This window comes from Sus scrofa, chromosome 5 (assembly GCF_054392235.1).
Source record: "Sus scrofa isolate SSC_HxYL_T2T_F1_AM1 chromosome 5, Sscrofa_HxYL_maternal_Yorkshire_Landrace_v2.0, whole genome shotgun sequence".
Lineage (NCBI taxonomy): Eukaryota > Metazoa > Chordata > Mammalia > Artiodactyla > Suidae > Sus > Sus scrofa.
The window spans coordinates 76,450,998-76,473,199 of NC_139387.1; the positions used below are offsets into that span (position 1 = coordinate 76,450,998).

Here is a 22,202-nt window from a genome sequence, read left to right on the forward strand (position 1 = left end):
GAGGAGCACGGGGAGGGGCCTGGGGGTGTCGGGGAGGAGCCGGAGAGGAGCTGGGGAGGAGCCAGAGGAGTGCGGGGAGGGGAGCGAGCAGGAGCCGGGGAGGAGCGCGCACCTGGGACGCTAGTCTGGGAGGAACCCGTGGAAGGACTGTCCCGGCCCGAGCCTTCCCCTCCGCGCCGCCCGCCGGGGGCAGGGCTGGAAGCCGGAAGCAGGCGACTTGGGACTCGGCCGAGGGGAAGCCCGGGGCACGCCCTCGCTGCGCCCCCAGCTCGGGCGGCAGCCCTCCGCGAAGGGCCGGGGCCATGCGGCCTCTGCGACACGGGCAGCGCCTGTCCCCGGGGTCTCCTCTGGGGCTGCTTCTCCTGCTCCTCTTCCTGTTCCTGCGCGCGCTGGGCCTGGGTCGCGCCGCCCCGAGGCTCTTGGACCACCCGGCACCCGTGTGCGCCCAGCAGGTGAGACTCGGCGCGTTACCCGAGAGCGGGGGCCGAGGATGCTGCCAGGTGGGGAGGGGTCGGCCCAGGGCTGAGGGCCGAGGGCGCGGGGCCGCCGAGTGGGCAGGAAGTCTGCTCGGGGTCTCCAGGGTCCGAGGCTTGGGCACAACAGCGGGCCGGCCTGGGGAGGGTTCCCAAGAGCGGCGGGAGTTGCGGTGTGGACCCGGGGGAGACGGGGTTTTCGGGGAAAGATCGCGCAGCGCGGGTTGCACAACAGGAGCCGGCGTCCCGGCGGGAGGGGTGGCAACTCCGCTGGGCCCCACACTTTGGGGAAGGACTAGGAGGCGCGGCCGGCCGGAGACGAGGCGGGCTGGTTAGAAGAGGGTGGGGAGGGGCCTGCGGAGGGCAAGGCGGGACTGGACCGGCTTCCGGCCGGGGTCATCGAGCCCTCCTCCACTGGAACCCGCGCCCCTAGGGATCCCGTGTTCGCAGCCCCGACGCTCCGGCCCCGGCGCTGCGGGAGGCACCCTCCGCGAAAAGTTGTCCGGGCAACTTGCTGATCCCTTTGGCCGAGCCCTGGGGGGAGGTAGGATGCCGCCCCTCCAGCCCCCACCACCTGGGTCTGGGGTCCTGCGGGTCTAAATCCGCCAGGCAGTTGCCCTGCTGTGCCCACAGGAATCGACACACCCACCGCCGGTAGTGGCCTTGGGGTGGAGGCGGCCCTTCAGAGAAAAGAACCCCCGTGCTGGGCACACAGCCTCTCCCGGCCATGCTGTCCTCTCCCCTGGCTCGTCTTGCTTTGCCTGCCCCCCCACTTCCACTGACCCTAAGAAATAACGCTCAGTTTCTGAGTCACAGGATGTGAAACACTAAAGCTGTATTTCTCATCTAATTTTGTGGAGGATTTACCACAAGAGGGTGGGGTAGAGGGCCAGTGACCATTTAGCAGAAACTTTTCTTAACATGGAAGATGTTGGGAAATGTCCTCGTGACTCCCATTCCTGGGCAGAGCAGGGACACACGCTCAGCAGGTCCTTCCCCGGGGGTGGATGTAGAAGTATCTCCTGTCCAGGACCCAGGTTCAGGTTTTGATGACCATTTACCAGGTGTCTGCAAAATACAAGGGACTGAAATGGCAAAGACACACTCCCTGAACCCTGATGACCAGGGCAGTGAATCACCCAGCAGTAGGCAACTGCAGCGCCAGCCAGCCTGTGGCCAGTGCTCTTTGTACAGCCAGTGCGAGTGCGACGTTCCATCTGGGAAAGAGACACTCCTTCCAGCCGAGTGGTCTTTGGGCAGAGAGGATATTTGCGCAGCCCTGAGGGATGGTGGAGGCTTCAAGGCAGAGATCTGGAGCTCTCCATGACATGGAAAGAGCTGAGCCAAGGCCTCAGAGGGGGTCAGGATGAGAAGCGGAGGGTGTGTGTGGCAGGAAAGTGAGAGAGAGATGCAGCTGGAAATGGAGGGCAGGGCTCCACTGAGCTGGACTGAAAGGGTGTGACCTCAGCTGCTCAGTGGAGCAGAGGTTCAGCCTCATTGGGGGAGGGGGGGCGGCGGCAGGGGGCACTAGAGAAGAATACTTGGCCAGATTTGTCTGTCTCCCTGGCTGTCCCTTCCTCCCACCTGCTTCCCGTACACCTGGCGCACAGACACTCCAGGGCCATGGGCCCCCTGTTCAGTGATTAGTGTCTTGGAAAAGAGATAGGCTTAGCCCTCCAGATGTCTCTGCTGCTGGTGTTTCTGTGGATGCAACACCACATAGTGGCGGAGGGAAAGCCACGCACTGGACCTCAGAGGACTTGGGTTTGCAATCCTGATTTCACTACCTACAGCCCAGTGCTGCAGGCACAGGCCGTGGGCACGGACAGATATCTGTGGAGTGGAAGGAAGGAGGAGAGGGTGAGTGGTGAAGCATGGCAGCTCTGCCCGAAGATCAGTGATCGGCAGAGACCACCACAGTTTGCCCCTGGCTGCTTGGATTCAGCACCTCAAAACCCAGGGGACCCTGAGTCTCCCCTCCACCCTGTCCTCACCAGGTTACAGGGAGACCACATAACACGCTGGATGTGCTAGGGGCTTGTGGGGCTGGGCGTGCCAGGCTTTGCGCCAGCCTCTGTGCCATGACATCGAGAGCTCTCAGCAAGCTGGCACCATTACCCTGTCTTGGAGAAGTTAGGTGACTGGCCAAAGTGGTTCAAAGCAGGGCTGTGTGTGGGACTTCCCAGCCCCCTTCTCTTTACCAGGTGCTTGGTGATGTCTGGGAAATGCAGGGAGTGGAAGTCAGTCTTTGAGCCCTTCTTTCACTCCTCATCACTGTGCATGGGGACTGTAGCGCCCCCTCACCCTTGTCATTGTCATCACCACGTGTCCCCATGGATTTCTTCAGGAGAGCTGACATAGAGCTCTTCTCAAGCTCATAAATAATATTCTGATCCTACTACTTTTGAAGTGGGCATTTGAAGTCAGGAAATCACAGGTGATTTGTGGGTGAGAATAAAACAAGATCTATTCTAGAATCCAAAAAAGACCCTGAATGCCTTTTTTACGTTCTTAACTTTACATCTGCAGTTCCCTGGTGACTCAGCTGGTTAAGGATCCAGAGTTGTCACTGCTATGCCGAGGGTTCGATCCCTGGCCCAGGAACTTCTGCATGCCACAGGTGCAGCCAAAAAAAAAAAAAAAAAAAGGAGTTCCCGTCGTGGCACAGTGGTTAACAAATCCGACTAGGAACCATGAGGTTGCGGGTTCGGTCCCTGCCCTTGCTCAGTGGGTTAATGATCTGGCGTTGCCGTGAGCTGTGGGGTAGGTCGCAGACGTGGCTCAGATCCTGCATTGCTGTGGCTTTGGTGTAGGCTGGCAGCTACAGCTCTGATTAGACCCCTAGCCTGGGAACCTCCATATGGTGCGGGAGCGGCCCAAGAAATGGCAAAAAAAGACAAAAAAAAAAAAAAAAAAAAAAAAAAAAACCCTTACATTAATGTATCTCATCTAGAAATTAAATACAAGGGAAAAATCTGCTATTCCTTCCCCTAAACAAATTAATATTTTCATTTGTCTATCTCGCTTTTTAATCTTTTCCTTTAGAGTAACATCATAGATGAAATTCTATCTTTTAATTAATTATCATCGAGGTAATAATGATGACTTTTTTTTGCCACACTCACAAGTTCCCAGGCCAGGGATCGAATCCAAGCTGCAGGTGGGACCTATGCCACAGCTGCGGCAGTGCCGGATCCTTTAACCCACTGTGCCGGGCCAGGGATTGATGCAGTCGGATTCTTAACCCACTGCACCACAGCTGGAACTCCTGTGATGATCCTTTTAAAATAGTACAGGAGTTCCCAGTTGTGGCTTAGAGGGTTAAGATCCCAACATGGTGTCTGTGGGGACTTGGATTCAATCCCTGGCCTCACTCAGCAGGTTAAGGATCTGGCATTGCCACAAGCTGTGGTGTTGGTCACAGGTGTGGCTCAGATCTGGCATTGCTGTGGCTGTGGCATAGGCCAGGAGCTGCAGCTCTGATTCAGTCCCTAGCCTAGGAACTTCCATGTGCCGCAGGTGCAGCTGTAAAAAGAAAAAGAAAAAAAAAAAGAAAATGGCGCAAAGATATTTAAAACAAAACTCAGCAGATCGCTGCCCCAACTCTCGCCACCCCCAAAACTGTTGTCCAAAAAAGATGTCACTTGTACATCTTCTAGTGTTTCTTCTGGCATTTGTCTCCATACTTCTAAACATACTGATTTTGCTAGTCTTTGTTTTTTTGTGGGGGTTTGTTTTGTCTTGTTGCTTTTTTAGGGCCGCACCCGCAGCATATGGAGGTTCCCAGGCTAGGGGTTGAATTGGAGCTGTAGCTGCCGGCCTCTACCACAGCCACAGCATCACAGGATCCAACCCACATCTGTGACTTACACCACAGCTCACAGCAACGCTGGATCCTTCACCCACTGAGCAAGGCCAGGGATCGAATCTGCGTCCTCATGGATGCTAGTCAGATGCCTTAACCACTGAGCTGCAATAGGAGCTCCTATTTTGTTATTCTTAATTTGTAAATTTTAGATCTTACCTACTGACTAACAATAGAAGAAAATTTAAATGTCCTATATTACCTACTCCTACTGCTTCCCACTGTGGTCCTATCACAATTTCAGTTTGCTCAATGGTCCGTGTTTTTATTATAACAAGTAGTAATCTTCACTACCTAGGCAATTATGTGTACTTAGGTTATATTGCTTTTCTGGTATAATTTCTTTCTCCTCCTATAGATGATACTTGATTTAATTCTTCACTTCCATAACTTTCCATGTGTTTCCATAGTTTAGGGTTTTTTTTCTATCCGATTTTTCATATGTTTTTCCCTTGACTATCTGAGAGTCCATCAATTCCATTCTGTACTCTCCAGCCCCTGCCTGGACTGATGACTCCCCAGGCCTGTGGTCCCATTGGCATCCGAGATACCTACCATGTTCATGGTTCCCGTGTCTTCCTTCTCAGAGGTTAACTCCCTCGTTTAGCTGGAGCACATCCTTCTGCAGCTTCTTAAGAGAAAGTACTAGGGTATAAGGGGTATATATACAGAGAGAGAGAGGTTTTGGTTTTTGTTTTTTAAGTCTTTACATATCTGAAAATGTCTTGACCCTACCTTTACACATTTGTGATAGTTTGGCTGAGTATAAAAATTTTAGGTACAAGATACTTTTCCCTCAGAATTTTGAAGTCATCATTCTGCTGCCTTCTAGCCAACAGCACAGATGCTAAGAAAGCCAGGACCATTCTGATTCCTGTCTCTTTGTGTGGTGCCTATTTTGTTCCTCTGGAAACTTTTAGGATCTTCTTTTCAAGCCTGGTATTCTAGAAGTTTTGTGATGTTAGGTCTTGGTCTAGGTCTTATTTTCATCTGTTGTGCAGGCCATTGAGTGGATTTTTTTTTTTTTAAAGAGCCTTTCCCGAGGCATATGGAAGTTGCTGGGCCAGGGACTGAATTCAAGCCACAGCTGCAACCTACACCACCGTTGCATCATTGCCGGATCCTTAACCCGCTGCACTAAGCCAGGGGTCAAAGTGGCATCTCCACAGCAACACAAGCCACAGAAGTAGGTTTCTTAACCCACCTGTGCTACAGAGGGAACTCCTGAGTGGATCTTTTCAATTCTAAAATAATAGTTCTAGAATTTCTTTTTAATGTCTTCCCTCTGTTTTCTGTGTAATCTTTTTCTGGAAATGCAGTTAATCATGACTTAGATTTCCTGAATTGATTCTCTAAATTTATTTATAAACTGTTTTTCATATTTCTTTCTTTCTTTCTTTCTTTTTTCGGCTGCACCTGCAGGATGTGGAAGTTCCTGGGCTAGGGATTGAACCTGTACCATGATGACCCAAGCTGCTACAGGGACAATGCCAGATCCTTAACCCACTGAGCCACAAGAGAACTCCTCTCCTACTTCTGTTCATATTTGTTCTACTTTTGGACTTCATAGGCTAATCTTTCTATGGAACTTTTTATTCCGAGGGGTTTTTTTGTTTGTTTGGTTTTTGGCTGCCCTGCAGCATATGGAGTTCCCTGGCCAGGGATCAGATCTGAGATGCAGTTGCAACCTTTGCTGTGAGCATGGCAACACCAGACCCTTTGCCAGGCCAGGGAATGAACCTGCATCCTGGTGCTACAGAGATGCCACTGATCCAGTTGTACCACAATGGGAACTCCTTCAAGGTTCATTTGTATTCTCTGCTTGCTCATTTTTCCATAGTACTCTGTCCTTGTCATAGAGATACAGTATCCTCTCTTATTTCTTTCAAACTGTTATAATTTTAATTGTTTGTTTTAATTCTATTCTGCTCACGGCCTTGTCTTATTTCCTCCAAAAGCATTTTTTTTTTTTAATTTGGGGGTTTTGACCTATTTTCCATCTAGGAAACCCTTCTCAAATATCTGATGAGAATTCCCACTGTGGGTGTTGGGTGATGCTCAGATGTCGAAATCAGGGGGTGCCAGGATTCTGAGATCAGGGCAGGAAAAGAGAAGTTAAGGGGCCCCAAATCCCACATAGAGCCCTTCCCTCCACCCCCACCTTCCACCTCTTGGCTTTATACTACCTTCCACGGTACCCGATCCCTTAAGACCTCGTTCTTGGAAGGTTCTGATGAGCCTTCCTTCTCGCCCCCTCCTCCTTTTAAAAGTCTGTTCACATGTCTTGTCCACCGAGGTTTCCTCTTTGTCCTTGAAAAATTCATAAAAATATCTCTTCCCTGCAGTGCTGATGTGGTTTGGGGATGGGGAGAAGATAATATGTGTACAATGGTCAACAGGCCAGGACCTCCGAGGGAATTTTTTAGTCTATGTTTCACTTTCATGCCTATTTTTGTTTCATTTAGGTCTTTCTCCCCTTATCTTTCCTTACCCCATCTCCTCTGTGTCCATCCCTTTACCCCCAGGAATCTATGTTTACAGCCTGATGCATGTCTGTCTGTGTGTTTTTATATGCTTATACGATCATATTCACACATATGTAAATATACAGGGAGCATTTTTTCATCACTTATTTCCATGGAAAATTGGATCATATAATACAAGTTTCTTTGCAGCTTATTCTTCTCACTCATAACACATCTTGGGTATCACTCCAGGTCAGCAGACATCTATGCAGTGAATTCTTTTTAATATGTACATAATATTCTCTAGACGATGGCAGTCTTTTCCACCACTTCTGTTTTGGTGACGTTAAGATTCAAACTAGAGCTCACCTTATTCACCACTCTTTTTTTTTTTTTTTTTTTTTTTGCCTCACTTGCAGCATTTGGAAGTCCCAGGGCCAGGGATCAAAACAGTGCCACAACAGTAACAACACCAAATCCTTAACCCACTGCACCACAAGGGAACTCCTTCATTCCCTATTTATGTTGACTTATAATATGGCATTATTTTCAGGTATAGGGCCTAATGATTCAGGTGGGGTTTTTTTTTTTTTTTGCAGATTATATTCCATTATAGTTTATTACAAGATATTGGGTACCATTCCCCATGCTGTACAGTACATCCTTGTTGCTTATCTACTTTGTATATAGTACTTCATATCTGTTAATGCCATTCAGTCGTTCCCTATTGATGGGCTATTAATACCACAAAAAAAGAAGGGCAGTTATGCACTTTTTAAAGCTAGCGTGAGCTTAATTATAAAACTTGATAGATCAGCCACAAAAAGAGAAAGTGTAGGCCAATCTCACTTATGAATATAGGTGCAAACAATTCTATATAAAAAATTATCAAATTGAATTTAGCATAATATGCTAGAATAATGCACCATAACCAAACAGGATACATTCGCAGAATGCAGTTTGTTACCTCGAATCTATGAACATAATTGATTATGTTGTACATTAAAGGAGAAAATCTACAAAGTTGTGTACGTAAATGCTCGAGAGATATTTGATAAGATTCAGAAGCTGTTTTAATAAAGCCAGTAATAATAAATTAATTAAAAACTGGTGATAGAAGGAAAATACTTACAACAGGGATGTTCCATAACCAGTCTGAAGTGGTGACATGGCCAGGTTACATCTGTCACAGGAGATAGAGGCTAGACACCTACCAGCCTCCTTGTTAGTCAGCTGACTGCATTTTCAGACCCTCCCAACCTCCCCTCGGTCACATGACCTGAGCCTCTTGCTCCTCTCCTGGTTTCTGAGTAGATGCCGGTGGGCAATAAGGAGTTATCCAAATGGGCATGTTTAACTTTTCTAGAAGAACTCCCGTTTCAAGGTGAGAGAACCCATTTCCAGTCCTCTCTTTGTGCCTCAGTCTGAGGAGGTTCCAACCCTCCCCCAGGAAACGGTGGCACTTGCAGGGAGAGCAGCACCGCTGGAAGGTGGCAGTGAGTGGGAGGAATGCCTAGCAGGGCTGTGATGGCGCTGGGACCAGGGGATCAGCTGCACAGGATACCGAAGGCCTGGACCCCAAGGGCTAACGAAGGGAGTCCCAGAAAGGTGGGGTAGGATGGAGCGGCACATCTGGACCGGATCCTGGGAGGAGCGCTAGCCCGCGCGGGAAGCTGGCAGCCTCCCCCTCCTCTGCCTTCAGCCCTTGCTCTCTGCCAACCCCGGCCCCCTACCCATGCCGCCCATGTGGGAGGCAAGAGCATGGGAGATTTTGCTGCAGTTTCCTCGTTGTAGAAGCGGGCAAGGATGCTGTGAGTGTGGTGAAGACCCATAGATGATAGCGTGCGAATCTCTGGGATTGGGTGCCTGCCCTTCCCACGGGGATTTGTAAGCGCTCAGTGGACCTTACGCCACTGATCCTGTAACCGCGACTGCGGATCTTGTGCCTTGTTGCTGAGACCAGAGATGTAGGGACCTTCTGACGAGCCCAGAAGAATCCCTGGTTTTGAGGTGGGAAGTTCCCAACAACTATTCAGAAAAAGCCAGTTCCATTTGCCATGTGCTACGTCCACATCTCACAATTTCTCGGTCGGCAGGTTGAGGAAAGTGTCCCCCTCGGCAGGTTGAGGAAAGTGTCCCCCGAGAGTGGTCCCAGAAGAGAGGGAGGGCCCGTGCATTTCCTTCCTGAGAATGAGCCCGGCAGACCACAGCCTGGCCTGTGAATTAAAGTTCTTTTCTCTGCTGTAATTACCTGCTTCTTTTTTCTGCAGGGGCTAAACTGCACGGTCAAGAACAGTAAGTCCTCTGTTTTTCTTCTCGTGTTGCCTGGTTGATGAAGTGCTGACCCCATGCTGAGCTGACAGCATCTGCTGGGCCTGCAGTTGGGGACAAAGGTCCCAGCCTGCAGCAGGCAGACCCCCAAGACTCAGAGGCGGCAGTCAGGACAAGAGGCACAGGACCGTAATTCGGGCTTTTGAAAAACTCTCTGGATACTGCCCTGGGGCATTTATAATACAACTCTTTGCCAAAGCTGTCACTGTGGAGTGGGAGACTCCGTGGTGGGGATTTTGCTTTGTGCTTTGAGTCAAGGAGGAGGGGCATAGTTCAAGTTCTTTGCTGATTAGGGACCTGGCAGGTAAAACAGAGCGATGCTGTGGCTGCCCCCCGCCTCCTGCCCCACTTCCAATCAGTGCCCCTTCTCCAAGCCAAGGGTGTGCTTTCTCACCTCTCCTAAACCGCCCTTTAGACGTTAGGGCTTCCCTGTGACCCCAAACAGATGCGGGAAAAGCGGGCAAGGTAGGGAGGCTGGAAGCCCAGCTGTGGTCCTGGGGTCTCAGCCTGATCCAGAATACTGGACCCCAAGAAGTGTCTTGCTTTGGGCTGCATCCCTCTGGTTCCTTGCAGAGCCTGCAAGTCTCTGATCTCTACCTCCCAGGTACCTGCCTGGATGATAGCTGGATCCACCCTCGGAACCTGACCCCCTCAGCCCCCAAAGACCTGCAGACCCAGCTGCGTTTTGCCCAAACGCCACGTGGACACCTGCTGCCTGTGGTTCACATCGAGTGGGCGCTGCAGACAGATGGTGAGTCGGTGTTTCGTTCCTGAGAATCCACAGACTAGACCACTCAGCCCTCCCACCAGACTCAGAACTTGGCCCCCAGCCCTGTGCTCATACAGGGGGTGGGGGGCACTTGAGAGAAAGGACCCATCTCTTCACGCGGTGAATCCTTTTTCAGTGTTTCAGATGTGAAACCATGGTGATATCTTCTCATCCCACAATCCTTCAGGAGAGTCCTTTCTTAGGAGTTCCCTTGTGGCTCCCTGGGTTTAGGATCCAGCATTGCTGCAGCTATGGCATGGATTCGATCCCTGGCCCGGGAATTTCCACATGTTGTGGGGACAGCCAGGAAAAAAAAGAAAGTCCCTTCTGCAGCCATTCTTTATCACCCTGTAAAAAAGAAGTCAGTTGGTGAATCCTCTGACTGCAGGACTGGCAGTTCTGAAAGCAACACCCCTGGACCTCTCCAGGGTAGAGCTGTGCACGGAACAGGGAAGAATGGTTCACAAGTGCAGCCCAGATCTGTGGACGGGCCTGAGGGAGCTCTCTTTCTGAGTCTGAGACTCTACAACTGCTTTGGCCTCTTCAAGGACGGGACATCTGACACCCACGTGGTGTCACCAGCACCCTGGCCACAAATTTGCAAAGCTTCCGCTTATAGCCCAGTGTAAAGTATCGATGGTTGGGAGGTCCCGTCATGGCTCAGCAGTTAACAAATCTGACTAGCATCCATGAGGATGCAGGTTCAATCCCTAGCCTTGCTCAGTGGGTTACGTGAGCTGTGGTGTAGTCCAGTGGCTACAGCTCTGATTTGACCCCCAGCCTGGGAACCTCCCTATGCTGCGGGTGTAGCCCTAAAAAGCAAAAAAAAAAAAAAAAAAAAAATTAAAAAAATAAAGTATCGATGGTTACCTGTGCCCAGCTGAGGTGACTGCAGGGCTGTGGCTAATCCAGCCCAACAGGGGAGTTGGAAGGAGCAGGAAGTGGAGGGTTGGGGGCAAACAGGGAAGTGACCCCCAGTGATCAGTCATCACTGATCGGTGGTGTCTGTGTCTCCTCTCCCCACCCACCTCCAGCCAGCATCCTCTACCTGGAGGGTGCCGAGCTGTCTGTCCTGCAGCTGAGCACTAACGAGCGTCTGTGCGTCAAGTTTGAGTTTCTGTCCAAACTGAAGCATCATCACAAGCGGGTAAGACCCTAGCCCAGTAGGCAGTGGTGACAGTGGGGAGCAGAGCGTGGCCCTCTGCCCTTCCTTCCTGCGTCATAAAAGAGCTGGATGGGGGTGGGGGGCTCTGCCAGACCGAGCTGCAGTGCTTTCTGCTGCAATCCCCGCTCCTTTTGCTGCTCGAAGCAGAAGTGGATTCTTGCTTAGTTTGGTTAAAGCACTGGTTCTCAGAGTGTGGTCCCAGGACCAGCAGCGGGAACGTATTAGAAATGCAGGCTCCAGGGCCCCATCCAGACGTCCTGAATCAGAGGCTGGCGATGTTTAACCGGCAAGTGGTGTGAACAAAACCATCCAGGCAATCTTGATGCAGGCTACCTGAACACTGCTGGTTTACACCTGCAAAGTGGCAATTTGCAGAGTCCCACAGACACAAGCAGCAAAGACAGATCCCCTGTCCCGTGTTTAGTTGGGATCCCCAGACAACTGCCTGGAGGCTGGTGAGGACCAGGGACCCCCACCCCTTCCATCAGGGTCACGAGTTGGAGTCAGTATGTGTTATCCGCACCATCCAGAAAATCTGAACCACAGAGGTGCCTTCAGGCCCAGGTGGGTAGGAACCTCACAGCCCTCCCCCCCACTTCATGCTCCAGAACATTCTCCAGAGACCCCTGGCTTTCCCCTTTAAGGAGGCAGACTCACAGTGAGCAGCTTTGGGCTGCCCCTTGGGCTCCACTCCCTGCCTCTGGAGTTGAAGAGGGCTGTAGGGTGTCGGCGGGGGGGGGCTCTTCTGACCCCGCAGCCTTGGGCCCCACCGTCTCTGATGAGGCCAGTCTGAGTGTTTTAAAATAGGCAGGAGAGACCAGAGGAAGCAAAGGACAGAAGCAGATCCCTCCGATGTGGGATATGGCGGTTGTGGTCGTTTTCTCCTGACTTTGACCGATCTTTGGGGGGCGAGTGGGGTGGTTTTGGGGCTCAGAGGGGTGAGAGCCGTGACCTGTTTGACCCTCTCCTTCCTCCCTCCCCCTAGTGGCGTTTTGCCTTCAGCCACTTTGTGGTGGAGCCTGACCAGGAGTATGAGGTGACCGTCCACCACCTGCCTAAGCCCATCCCCGACGGAGACCCGAACCACCAGTCCAGAAACTTCCTGGTGCCTGGTAGGAGCACCCCCCGCCCCAGCCACTCCTGCACCCCCACCTGCAGAGGAAGCCAGCGGGGGGCCGGGGGGGGCGGGCGGCAGGGGCAGACATCAGCCTCCCTGGAGCCTTTCTCTGCCACACACAGTGGGGACCCTGGGGGCCCAAGACCTCAGGGGTTTTGTGGGAGCCGGAGTCCCTCCCTCCAGCTTCCTGCCCAGAAAGTGTGTCTTGGGAGAGCTGGGACCCCCTCCGGTTCACCGCCTCCCACCCACCTCATCCAGCACCATCCTCCTTCCCCGCTAATTCCTCCCGCCAGTGAGGCCTGCCAGGATCATCTTCCAAAATGTCCTATGATGTCTGTGCACCGTCTGCTTCTCCCCAGAATCTCTGCCACAACCTACATCCTTACTGTTCAGAGCCAGCCTCACCTGGAAGCCCAGCCCCCTGAGGGCTGGGTCTGAGCCTTGCACCTGCCCTGCACCCCTACCCCTCACAGATTGCCCTGCACGTGGGAGGTGATCGGGAAATGCCTACTCAGCCCAGTGATGGCTTTCTTTGTCCCCAAAGCACACACGCACACACCTGCACACAGGTACACTCACAGACACACACACACAAGTACAAACAGATGTGCACACATGGACATGCACACACAGACATGCACACCCGCGCCGTGCGTATGCCAACTCCTCACATGGCTTTGCTTCCCTTCGCATCCTTCGCCACCCCTGACAGTGTGTGTCTTGATACGTTTGTGACGTGACATTATGCTGTTTGCTTTCATGGTCTCCTGCTGGAATGTGTTCTTGGGAGGGCAGGACTTTGTCTCATTCATCACTGTATCTCCAGGGCCTGGCACCTACTGGGGGCCCAATAAGTATTGTCTGATGCGGGACCTCCCCCCACCCCCTTCTGTCCCTAAAGTAGACTGACTCAGCCCCTGTCACTTCATGGCAATTCACACCTGTCACATGTCTTCTTAAACCAAAGTAAAAGCACTGCAGTCAAGGAACTGGGCAGGTGGAAGAGACATCTCTGGCGAGGTGGTCCCCACAGGGTCCGCGGGTCAGCAGCACCATGGAATGCCTGGGAACTTCTTAGAAATGCAGCTTCCCAGCCCCGCCCTAGATGGGCTCAACCCCACACGACTGATGACACAGGAGAGTTGCAGAAACGCTGCCCTGGGGGACCAAGCCCATCCCTTTGAAGGGCAGAGGCAGCTCCGGAGGGAGTCCCGTGGCGGGGGTGGGGGTGAGCATGGGTGGAGCTGGAGTGGACCAGGATAGCTCAGTCCCAAAGCAAGTCCAGGGGCTTACACCTGGATCTGGAAGCTCCCCAGAGAGAGGGGAGAGCTGAGTCAGCCAGGGCATCGTCGAGCCCAGTGGCTTCTTTAAAGGGCCAGCTTTGATCAGGCTCCCCAGAAGGCAGAAGACTGTTAGCCCCAGTGTCAGGGAACCTTCAAGGCAGGGGCGTAATGGTTTCCTTCTGTCCTGTCGGCAGACTGTGATGACCCCAGGATGAAGACCACCACGCCGTGTGTGAGCTCAGGTAACCGCGGCTGGCGGCCCTGTGGGGGCTTTGCTGGGGTGCACATGGGCACACATACGCCTGTGCATGCACGCGCCACACGCGCCCTCCCCTCATGCCTGCACCCCTGTGCCCCGTGCCCGGACAGGCAGCCTGTGGGACCCCGACATCACCGTGGAGACCCTGGAGGCCCACCAGCTGCAGCTGAGCTTCACCCCGTGGAACGAGTCTACCAACTACCAGATCCTGCTGAGCAGTTTTCCACACACGGAGAACCAGAGCTGCTTCCAGTACATCCTGGATCTGCCCGCGGTAACCACTTTTCTCCGGCTCTTTCCTAACCCTCCTCTTGGCCCAGAGCCACCTCCCTAAGCCTTGAGGCCTCAGTGCTTGGACCTGGGCCGCAGGCCCACACTGCTGCATAATTGCTCCTGCAGCTGCCCTGACGGACCCCAGCCCTGCCCCCACCACACTCCCCCAGCTCTCTTTAGTTTGGCTCTATTAATTGCACTATTGCAAAGAGGGTTGGAAGACTTTAAGGGGTGGAAATGAGGACAGAGGGGACGGTGAGGAAATAAGATGAAGCTGGAGTGGGGCTGGGGCAGGACACCCGCATCAGTCTCCACAGTCCCGGCGGCCACAGCAAAGAGGGACACTGGGCGCTGGATCTGGTCCTGAGCTAACACACCCAGGGCCCAGGAGGTGGGCTTCTCCTGGGGCGGGACCTGCCAGGCCTCACCGTCCCCTCACCCCCTCCTCTGAAGGCGTCACAGGAAGCGTCCCAGCGGTGCTGCAACATCACAATCCCCCTGTTGCCCTCCAGCTGGTGCTGCCGCCACCATGTGCAGGTAGGGCGTGGGGCACGAGTGCAGGGGTGGCTGTGGGCTCCTGATTCCCTGCCCCCTCCCATGACAGGCCACCTGCCCAGCAGACCCTGGGGGGCGGCAGGGTCCATGGGGGGCCCGCGCCCCCAGCCCTCTCCTCCCCTTGCTCTGCCCTCCCAGATCCAGCCCTTCTTCAGCAGCTGCCTCAACGACTGCCTCAGACACTCCGTGGCCGTGCCCTGCCCAAAGGCCCCACACACTCCAGGTGGGACATGCGGCTGCCAGGGGCACCTCCGGGGGTGAGAGGGTGAACGTCAACAGCCTGAGCTGAACCCTGACCCGGTCCTGGGATTGGGGGTGGGGGCAGAGTTTAAGCCTGCAGTTTGGGGCCTTGGAGAGACTCCCAGCTTAATTCCTACTGCCTTTCATTAGCTATGCAGCCTTGGGCGAAGCACCTAACCCTTCTGATACTCAACTTCTGTGCCTGGAAAAATGGGGATTCTTATTGTTATAGTTATTGAACAAAGTGCTTTAACATGTTCATTTTAATTCTACAGACTGTGAGTCATAGTACTATCTGCTAAGTGCTGTGTGCTAGGTACTGTGTACTAAAGTACTGTGTACTAGGTACTGGACAGTATGTACTGTGTATTAAGTACTAAGTACTATAGAATAGGTACTGTGTGTTGTAGTCCCAAGAATATGTCCTGTGTACCAAGCACTGTATGCTATATACTGGGTACAGTGTACTGGGTTCTGTGAATACTGAGTACTAAGTCTTGAGTACTGTGTGCTATATACTGGGTACTGTGCACTATGCACTGGGTACTGTGTAACACGTACCATGAAGTGGAGACTTCTCCCCCAGTTCATAGGTGAAGACACTGAGGCAGAGGAATATCAGGTACCTCGTCCAAGCTCACATACCGAGGAAGTGGCAGAGCCCCTGTGCTGTGGCCAACGTCCCATCAAGAAGCGCTTGCAGCCTGCATGTGGCCACAGCCAAATGCCCATCAGAAAGCAGCAGGCCTCGCGCTGACCTCCGGTGGGAGGCGGGTACCTCTCTGTAGACCACCAGCTCAGGAGTTCCCTGCAGATAGGCACGCGAGGTTTAACCCCTGCCAAGGGCAGGGGGTTGGGCCAGGGTCCTCAGCAGGCCCCGTGCCCATCGGTGGTGGGTGTTGTGATCCCTACTGATAACCGGGTCTATTCCGCTTGGTTCTCATTGCAGACGCTGTTGAAGGTGAGCCGACTCCTTCCCAGGCTGTGCAGCTGGAGCCCCCGGGGCACGTCCCTCAGGGTCACAGGGAGGCCCCGCCTGGCCTGGTGTGGAGCCAGGCAGACAGGCTACACCAAGTGGCAGCCAGGCTGGTGGGATCATCACCTGTCCTGGTGCCAAAGAGGGGCTGGACCGTGGGTGGGGCCCCAGGGCCAGGGTCACTGGCCTCCTGGCCACATCACTCACCCAGTTCTCCCCGCCACAGACCTCATGCCCCTTTGGGTGTACGGGTTCATCACAGGCCTCGCCATCCTGCTGGTGGGTTCCGTCATCCTGCTGATCGTCTGCATGACCCGGCACCTACCCGGTAAGGGCGGAGGCTGCGGGCGGACCTGGGGCTCCCCCCGCCCCTCCTTCCCATACCCCCTTTCCCCCACTCCCGCTCTGAGGCTGTGCTCAGAGCGCCCCCCCCATGCCAGCCCTTCAGCCTCGTGTGGGCCACCCCTCAGCTCAGCTTCAGCAGCTCAGAGGCTGCGCGCAGGCTGGCCTGGGCCCAGCCCCGAGCCCCACCACCTGCTGTCTGGGCAGATGGCTTCATTCCCCAGCCACAGGCTCCAATTTTGTAAGGTGGAAATTACAATGCCACCCACATCATTAAGCAATTGTGAGGATTACGTGAACCCTTCGCATGGAGCCCGGCACCTAATACGTGCCCATGTTCATCGCCGCGGTCACCTCCCCAGGTCACCCGGCAGTGGTGGGAGACACGGCCCACTCGGGTAGAGGCCCAGAGCCCCTGAGAAGTGCTGCCTCGGCCCCTCTGTCAGGAGGAAGCAGTGCTCCCAGCAGATGCTCAGTGAGCTGGTCCCTATTTCTCTTCCAAAGGAATTGTTCTGAGACATCTTATAAGATTTGTGCCTCCTGCAAGGACACTTGTAGAGTATTTTTTCTGATATTTCCTTTCCTTTCAGGGTCCCATTGCAAAAAATATGAAAATGGCACCAAATGCACAGGTGGGTACCTCCCGGTTTGGGTGGCCTGGGTTTGGGGTGAGTCCTGAAGGGGGACTGGGAGACGGGCTCCTGTCCTTGGCAAGATGTCGCCTGCGGGGGATCCCCCCCACCAACCCCGAACAGAGCAGACCTTAGACAGCCACGCTGGCCTCAGTTGTTAATCAGTGAGAGGAGGGAAAGGCACCACACTTTTTTTTTTTTTTTTGTCTTTTTGCCTTTTCTAGGGCTGCTCCCACAGCATATGGAAGTTCCCAGGCTAGGGGTCGAATCAGAGCTGGAGCCACCGGCCTACACCAGGGCCACAGCAACGCGGGATTCAAGCCGCATCTGCGACCTGCACCACAGCTCACAGCAACACGGGATCCTTAACCCACTGAGCAAGGCCAGGGATCGAACCCGCAACCTCATGGTTCCTAGTCAGATTCGTTAACCACTGCGCCATGACGGGAACTCCGAAAGGCACCACATTTTGTGAGGAGAGGTGCTCCCTTGAGCAGTGACTTCCATCCATAGGCAGGCCTTTGTGTCTTTTCAGAAAAAAAGGAATTTTATTTAACATATAGCTAAAGGCCAGGTAAGAAAGGGAGGGATTCTTTCCCTGAGGGCGCAGGCTGGTTCCAGGCCTCAGGAGCCAAGCTCTGCCGGTGCAGGCCCTCCGCGGCCGCCGGCGGGGGCTGCCCTTGGCCGGCGGGGTGTGCGCCAGCACGGACACGTCCGAGCCACACCCTGCTTCCCTCGTTGCCCCCAGATGTCCTGCCCGCCACCAGCCCGAGCCCCCCACCCCTGAAGCCCAAGAAGGTCTGGATCGTCTACTCGGCAGACCACCCCCTCTACGTGGACGTGGTGCTGAAGTTCGCCCAGTTCCTGCTCACCGTCTGCGGCACCGAAGTGGCCCTCGACCTGCTGGAGGAACAGGTCATCTCGGAGGTGGGGGTCATGACCTGGGTGGGCCGCCAGAAGCAGGAGATGGTGGCCAGCGACTCCAAGATCATCGTCCTGTGCTCGAGGGGCACCCGGGCCAAGTGGCAGGCCATCCTCGGCTGGGAGGACGCCGCCGTCCAGCTGCGCTGTGACCGCGGGAAGCCCGCAGGGGACCTGTTCACGGCGGCCATGAACATGATCCTGCCGGACTTCAAGAGGCCAGCCTGCTTTGGCACCTACATCATCTGCTACTTCAGCGACATCAGCAGCGAGGGCGATGTCCCCGACCTCTTCAACATCACCTCCCGATACGCGCTCATGGACAAGTTCGAGGAGGTTTACTTCCGCATCCAGGACCTGGAGATGTTCGGGCCGGGCCGCATGCACCGCGTCGGGGCGCTCACGGCCGAGAACTACCTGCAGAGCCCCAGCGGCCGGCAGCTCTGCGAGGCTGTGCAGCGCTTCCGCCGCTGGCAGGCCCGGCGCCCCGACTGGTTCGAGCTCGAGAACCTCCGGTCAGCAGAGGACCGGGACCTCTGGTCCCTGGACGAGGAGGCGTTCGAGGAGCCGCTGCCACCTCTGGGAGGAGGGATCATCCGACAGGAGCCCCTGGTGCGGGAACCCGCCTCTGAGGACCCTTTGATGGTAGAGCTGCTTCTCTCGGAGGAAGGAGGGGGCCCATGGAAGCTGGATCCCCAGTCTCAGCCCTGGGGACAGCTGCTGGCAGCCCAGACACTCCAGACCTCAGTGGTCCCCATGGAGACGGTCCCTCCCACGCAGACGGTGGAGCCCATCCCTCGCGCTGTGGGGAGCGGCCCCGGCCGGCTGGCCCTGGTTGGGGCAGGTGAGGCCTGCCCGCTGCTGGCGGGCCACGGCCCCTGGCGGAACAGTGTCCTCTTCCTGCCCGTGCACCCCGAGGACGCGCCTGCCCACAGCACCCCCACATCATCACCCACCCGGCCGCCGGAGTGGTCGAGAGGGCAGCTTGATGGCTCATTGCTCCCACTCCTCCAGCAGAGCACAAGCTGCAGGGCCCAGGACCTGCTCACACCACATGGGGAGAAGCAGCGGCAGTCTGTGCAGTCTGACCAGGGCTACATCTCCAGGGCATCCCCACAGCTGCCTGACCCGCCAGGGGAGGCAGAGGGGGAAGAGGAGCAGCCGCTGGCCCCTGAGGGCCTGGAGAGCCTACGGAGCCTCCAGCTACAGCTCTTCTTCCAGGAGCTTCTCAAGAACCCTGGCCTGGGGCTCCCTGAGGACCTAGCGGACTGAGGGTCCGGGGTGTCACTGCCGTGGCTCAGGTGCAGTCCCTGGCCTGGGACTTCTGCGTGCCTAGGACTCCACCACCTGGCCTGGGGCCGAGGGAGGCCACCTGGTAGGGACCTCCCAGACCCAGGGAGGTGAGCACACATAACGTGTGCACATGTGTGCTCGTGTGGATAAGTACATGTTGTGTGTGAGATGTGTACCTTTAAAATATAGATCTTGATTCCATCCCCTGAACTTTTCCACCTCTGACCTCTGGGCATCTTCCGTCCCCACAAGAACCCACAGCCCCTTCCCAGGAGCTAAAAGCAGCATGTCTGTCATTCATTCACTCAGCCTATTCTGTGCCTGGCACGACCCTGGCCTTGAGGATGCTGCCCACCTAGCAGAATAGCAAATAGGATGGGGCGAAAGATGCAGAGGCTGGACAGAGGCCTGCCCAGGGCTGCCAGGTGCCCAAAAGGGGCGCCTGCCTGGGGAGAAGCTCCTGGAGGAGGAGATCTCAGAACTGCAGGAGAAGCCAGTTTCCCGGGGCTGTGGCTTAGGGGCCTGGGGTTGGAGGGGGAGGTCCCCGGCGGCTGGGCTGGCAGCAGAAGGCTAGGCAGTGGGCCCAGCCTGGGGAGGCCTTGCGGGCTCCTTTAGCAGGATGAGCTGTTGTCTGTAGGAGGCTGAGGGCCAGACATACCCAGGTCATTTTATTTTTCTTTCTCTTTCTTTTTAGGGCCACACCTGCAACATATAGAAGTTCCCAGACTAGGGGTCAAATCAGAGCTGCAGTTGCTGGCCTACACCACAGCTCACAGTAAGGCTGGAACCTTAACCCACTGAGCAAGGCCGGGGATCGAACTGAGGCCTCATAGATCCTAGTCGGGTTCATTACTGCTGAGCCATGAGGGGAGCTCCCCAGGTTGTTTTTGGAGACAGGAGAGAGAGGTGAGTGTCATGACCCCTGATGGCATTAGCAGAGGAGAGACACTCATGTCCTAGCCCACATGTGGCCTTGGTCATTGGTGCTACAGCAAAGGGTCCTTCCAGGGCTGCTGGCCGGACCCCAGGGCTGTAACCCCCAGTTGAGGGAGCACTGAGCCCCCAGCCCTGTCCACACAGGGGTCTGCCCTGGACTGAGGGTTCTCTGCCTGTACCCCTGAGAGCAGGAGAGGATTCTGAAGTGTGGTGGGAAATCAGGTATCACTGGGTCCAGACGCCTACCGGCTTTCAGAGATGTTCCCTCAGCTTCCAATGAGCACATACTAAACGTCCAGAGTGTGGCTTCCACGGGGGACTCGTACCTTGCTGGAGCCGGGTCTCAAGCCTGGTAGCAGAATGGCCCAGAATGACCAGTGGTCCTGGTCCCAGAATTACACTCTCCGTTTGGATTCATTCCTCGAAAACCCCTTGCTTTGCTGGCCTTTGATGCCAGGTGTCCCCAACTGGCATTGTCCACTGTGTTCCTTTATCACCAGGGCTGCTGCTTTTACCCCCAAAAGCTTTACTGAGATTCAGCCACATCCCATACAGCTCACAATGGACCCTGTTCAGTTCAGAATCCAGCAACCATCAGCAACTAGTTTGGGAACACTGTTCTTACCCCCTAAAGACACGCAGCACCCTCCTCATCAGCCCCAACCTCCCCGCCCCTCGACAAGCACTAATGCATTGCATCAGTGGCTTTGCCTGTGGACACGAGTGTAAGAGGAGTCATGAAGTTCCCACGTGCTTGACCCTTATTTAATGTCCCACTCATGTCCCCTCCCCCTTCCCCAGAGCCCCCAGACAAACACTGGTCTTAGCTGGACTGAGTACTGGAGATCCCGTCAGCCTAAGTGTGGTGTCATCAGCCAAACACCAGGAGCATCATGTATGAATAAGTCCAGGCCTCTCTTCATGTTGTTCTGAACCGTGGCTAATAAAATCCTAACTCACCCAGCAGGGCCCCCAGAGCAGGTGTCCTCCAAGCTAGTACCCCTGCCTCTGGGGCCCTCTCCTGAATAGAGTGAGCAGGAGGGGCTCAAGGAGGTGGATGCCCCCCGGCCCCCTCACCCGCGAGCAGGTGCAGCTGCCTGGGACCACATGGACCCTGGCTGAGGCCCAGCTCCACTGCCTGCCTGGTGGTGACTCAAACTGAGTCACCTTCCTTAGGTCAGGCTGCCGCCTCTGACACTGGCAGAACGCACAGTCACAGGGCGTGAGCAGGATCCATCCCCGGGACACACTGGCCACTCCTGCCACCCCCGCCCTGATGCTTCTATGGTCTCTGACTCTCAGTGAGCCGCCGATCCTGGGTTAGAGCTGGACCTGGGCCTCTTGATCCAGCTGCTCTTCTTGTGGCATGTTCTTCCTCCTCCAGTGCGTGCTTTGCAGATGATAAAGCAATGCATACAGTAGGAGCTCCATTAATGTATTATGTGAGTGCATGTGCTTGTCCTGGGAAAATGGAAGCGACCTCGCCCAGCCCACAGATCTGGGCTGTGAAGCTGGGGTGCCCGTTGCTTTCTGCCAGGGGGGACCTGGACTGCTCTCTGCGTCCCGCTCACAGCCTCCCTCGTCACCCCTCCATGGCCTGTAGATCTGTCTCCTTTTGCTTGGCCTCTCCTGGCACCGGGTCCACACTCTCTTCTGTCCACTTAGGCAGGTGAAGGCAGCCTTGCCTGCCAGAGGACGGTGGAAGGATGCCATCCAGGCCCCTCACCCTGGCTCCTCACACCTTCATGGGGGTGGGTGTCCTGGCCCCTCCCTTTCAGTGGCCCGAGAGGAGAGGGGGCACAGCTGGCTGGCTTCTGCCTGCCCAGCATCTCTCCACGGGGCTCGCAGGATCTGAGTCCAGCCCTTGCTCGTTAGCCAGAACCAGACAAGGAAGGGCACGCCAAGTCCGAAGGCTGCCTGGGGCTGACAGACGTGGTCCAGACCTGGACTCCCCTCCTGACCGTAGCGTGGCCTCCAGCAAACCACTCCATCCTTCTGGGCTCAGGGGAAGGGAGGTGAAGCTGCCCAGAGGGGCTGGGAGGATGATTTCCTGTGCATCAGGGGCAGGGCCTGCCGAGCACAGGGCCCCTGAGCTCCACGCCGCCTCCCCACACTGGGCTGGCTGCAGGGCCAGGACCCCCCAGGACCCCCTCCCCTTCACCGAGTGGGTGAGCGGCAGCTCAGCCCTGAGAAACGTAACATTCATAACACACTTAGTCAGATCAGCGTCCCACTGTCCATCTGGATTTAGGGAAACATGAAGCTGTGGTCTTTGCTGTCCCGTGACAATTACACACCTAAAGTTCT

General features: G+C 55.2%; 1 protein-coding gene across 3 annotated transcripts; it reads left to right on the top strand.

Moving 5' to 3' along the window:
- The first annotated feature begins 63 nt into the window (after positions 1-63).
- On the top strand, positions 64-19,169 carry IL17RA (interleukin 17 receptor A). Of its 3 annotated transcripts, none has more exons than XM_021092984.2 (13): positions 64-452; positions 9,074-9,098; positions 9,739-9,885; positions 10,938-11,050; positions 12,054-12,180; positions 13,663-13,710; positions 13,838-14,001; positions 14,454-14,537; positions 14,694-14,778; positions 15,745-15,756; positions 15,998-16,099; positions 16,704-16,745; positions 17,494-19,169. In XM_021092984.2, exons 1-13 carry the CDS (start codon positions 303-305, stop codon positions 18,936-18,938), a joined length of 2,544 nt encoding a protein of 847 aa, XP_020948643.2. In that variant the 5' UTR covers positions 64-302; the 3' UTR covers positions 18,939-19,169. The 3 variants fall into 3 exon arrangements, with proteins under 3 accessions (XP_020948643.2, XP_084813331.1, XP_084813332.1); XM_084957206.1 differs by having other exon boundaries at positions 253-452; positions 15,745-15,884; XM_084957205.1 differs by lacking the exon at positions 15,745-15,756 and having other exon boundaries at positions 15,983-16,099.
- The last annotated feature ends 3,033 nt before the right edge of the window (positions 19,170-22,202 follow it).